Below are 3,140 nucleotides of genomic sequence, written 5' to 3'. Positions count from 1 at the left end.
CCAGCCCCATTCCCACTCTCCAGCCCCATTCCCACGTTCCCTTTTCCCGCTGTTCCTCACCCAGAGCGTCATTTGCTCTCCTCAGGAAAGCCATGGATGAGATTTGCACAAAATCATCCGCGACCCAAACGCTGTCGAATTCCTGGCCCTTGGCTTGGTGCACGGTCCCCAGGAGATAATCTGGGAAAAACCAAGGGAAAAGGGATCGCTCTTGGCAGCAATCCTGGAATTTCGTGGTTCTGTTTATGGATCCATTCCCCTTCTCCCGAATTCCCATCAGGAGCAAAGCTCCTCTCTGGGGAATTCGGGTGGATGAAGGGAATTTTGTTCTGAGGGAGATTCCAGCCACATTCCCAAATGGAAATGCTCAGGGTTTGAGGAATTTTGTCTCCTCAAATTCCAACAGGAATCCCAAATGGGCAGGGGTTCCACATCCCAGGCTGCTCCAAGCCCTGTCCAGCCTGGACTTGGATTTGGGACAGCCACAGCTGCTCTGGGAATTCCCAAAATCCCATCCCAATTCCCCTTTCCAATCTGGAGCCATTCCCTGGCTCCTGCCCCTCCAGGCCTTTCCCAAATTCCAGCTCTCCTGGATCCCCTTTATCTCCTGGAATGCGCTGGAAGCTCTCCCTGGATTCCAGAACATTCCAAGCTCTCCACAGCAGACAATTCCCAATCCCCAAATCCCAATCCCAAATGCCAAATCCCAATCCCCAATCCCAAATCCCCAATCCCCAATCCCAAATGCCAAATCCCAATCCCAAATCCCAAATCCCAATCCCAAATCCCAAATCCCAATCCCAAATCCCAAATCCCAAATCCCAATCCCAAATCCCACCTCCTTTCTCCCTAAACAAACCCAATTCCACCCTCCCTGATCCTTTTACCCCTGACCGTGACACGATCCGGGGTTTTCCTGGATTCACCTGCCAGGGATTCCTGGGAAACGTGGCTGGCCCTGATCCTCCTCAGCAGCTCCGGGATCCGTTCCCGGTATTTTTCCACGATGGAAATTTTCCCTTCCAGGTCTCGGTCCTGAACGCAGGCGGCGAATTCCCGCAGTGCCGGGAAGCCGCCCGACGCCTCCCAGCGCCGGATGAACGGATCCTCTATCTCCAGGTTGTCTGCAGGGGTAATTATTCCTTTAATTAATCAATTCCATGGTAATTAATTGGAATTAATTAATTTCAATTTATAGGAATTAATTAGATTTGAAATTTATTGGAATTAGATTTTAACGCGTTGAAATTCATTGAATTCGTTAAAATTAATTGGATTTTACTTCATTGAAATTGAATTTTAATTCAGTGCAATTGATTGCATTTTACTTCAATGAAATTAATTAAGTTTTAAGTTGTTGCAATTAATTAGATTTTAATTCAGTGAAATTAATTAAATTTAAATTAATTTAAATAAAATAATTTAGACTTTTTCTAATTAGTTGAAATGTATTACATTTACTTCATTAGACTGAAAAGAATTTGATTTTCATTAATTAAATGTTAATTAACTGGAATTAATTAATTTCAATTTATTGTAATTAATTAGATTTTAAATTTATTGGAATTAATTCGATTTTAACGCGTTGAAATTCATTGAATTCGTTAAAATTAATTGGATTTTACTTCATTGAAATTGAATTTTAATTCAGTGGAATTGATTGCATTTTACTTCAGTGAAATTAATTAAGTTTTAAGTTGTTGCAGTTAATTAGATTTTAATTCAGTGAAATTAATTAAATTTAAATTAATTTAAATAAAATAATTTAGATTTTTTAATTAGTTGAAATGTATTACATTTTACTTAATTAGAGTGAAATGAATTTGATTTTCATTAATTTGATTTTAATTAATTTGAATTAATTAATTTCAATTTATCGGAATTAAGTAGATTTTAATTGATTTGAATTAGTTCAATTTTAACACATTGAAATTAATTTAATTTGTTAAAATTAATTGGATTCTACTTCATTGAAATTGAACTTTAATTCAGTGGAATTGATTGCATTTTACTTCAATGAAATTCATTAAGTTTTAAGTTGTTGCAATTAGATTTTAAGTCAGTGCAATTAATTAAATTTTAAGTCATTGCAATTCATTAGATTTTAATTCAGTGACATTAATTAAATTTAAATTAATTTAAATAAAATAATTTAGATTTTTAAAATTAATTGAAATGTATTACATTTTACTTCATTAGAGTGGAATGAGTTTGATTTTCGTTCATTAGATATTAATTATTTGGAATTAATTAATTTCAATCTATCATAATTAATTAAATTTTAAATTTATTTGGATTTACTCGAATATAATGCAGTGAAATTCATCTAAATTGTTAAAATTAATTACATTTTACTTCATTAGAGTGAAATGAATTTGATTTTCATTAATTTGATTTTAATTAATTTGAATTAATTAATTTCAATCTATCAGAATTAAGTAGATTTGAATTTATTTGAATTAGTTCAATTTTAACACATTGAAATTAATTTAATTTGTTAAAATTAACTGGATTTTACTTCATTGAAATTGAATTTTAATTCAGTGGAATTGATTGCATTTTACTTCAATGAAATTAATTAAATTTAAGTCATTGCAATTAATTAAATTTTGTGTCATTACATTTAATTAGATTTTAACTCAGTGAAATTAAGGAAATTTAAATTAATTTAAATAATATAATTTAGATTTTTTTAATTCATTGAAATGCATTACATTTTACTTTATTAGACTGAAATGAATGTGATTTTAATTAATTAGAATTTAATTAATTTGAATTAATTAATTTAATTAATTTAATTCTAATTAATCAAAATCAATTAGATTTCAATTCATTGAAATCAATTAGATTTTACTTCATTGAAATTGATTACACTTTAATTATTGAAATTATTTAGATTTTTATTAATTAAAATTAACAAGTCATTGCAATTAATTAGATTTTAATTTATTGAAAATAAATAAATTTTAATTCATTGAAATTAATTTAAGTCTTTGATATGAATTAGATTTTAATTCATTAAAATAAATTAGAATTTAATTCATTGAAATTAATTAGATTTTAGCACATTGAAATTAACTGGAATTTAATTCAGTAAAATTAATCACATTTAAAGTCATTGAAAAGAGTTGGATTTTAAT

The 3,140-nt window shown here is 30.3% G+C and overlaps 1 protein-coding gene across 1 annotated transcript in view; it reads right to left on the bottom strand.

The window, feature by feature from the left end:
- Positions 1-3,140, bottom strand: part of FBH1 (F-box DNA helicase 1) — a 30,955-nt gene that overhangs the window by 8,134 nt on the left and 19,681 nt on the right. The window contains exons 14-15 of the mRNA XM_033514356.1: positions 927-1,124; positions 6-180 (exon numbers count right to left, since the gene is read on the bottom strand). Of these exons, the coding sequence (XP_033370247.1) occupies positions 6-180; positions 927-1,124 (373 nt within the window). The remainder of the gene's footprint in view (positions 1-5; positions 181-926; positions 1,125-3,140) is intronic.

This window comes from Parus major, chromosome 1A (genome assembly GCF_001522545.3).
Source record: "Parus major isolate Abel chromosome 1A, Parus_major1.1, whole genome shotgun sequence".
NCBI lineage: Eukaryota > Metazoa > Chordata > Aves > Passeriformes > Paridae > Parus > Parus major.
Note: the sequence above shows the minus strand (reverse complement) of the source record. Positions and strands in the feature narration are given on the sequence as shown.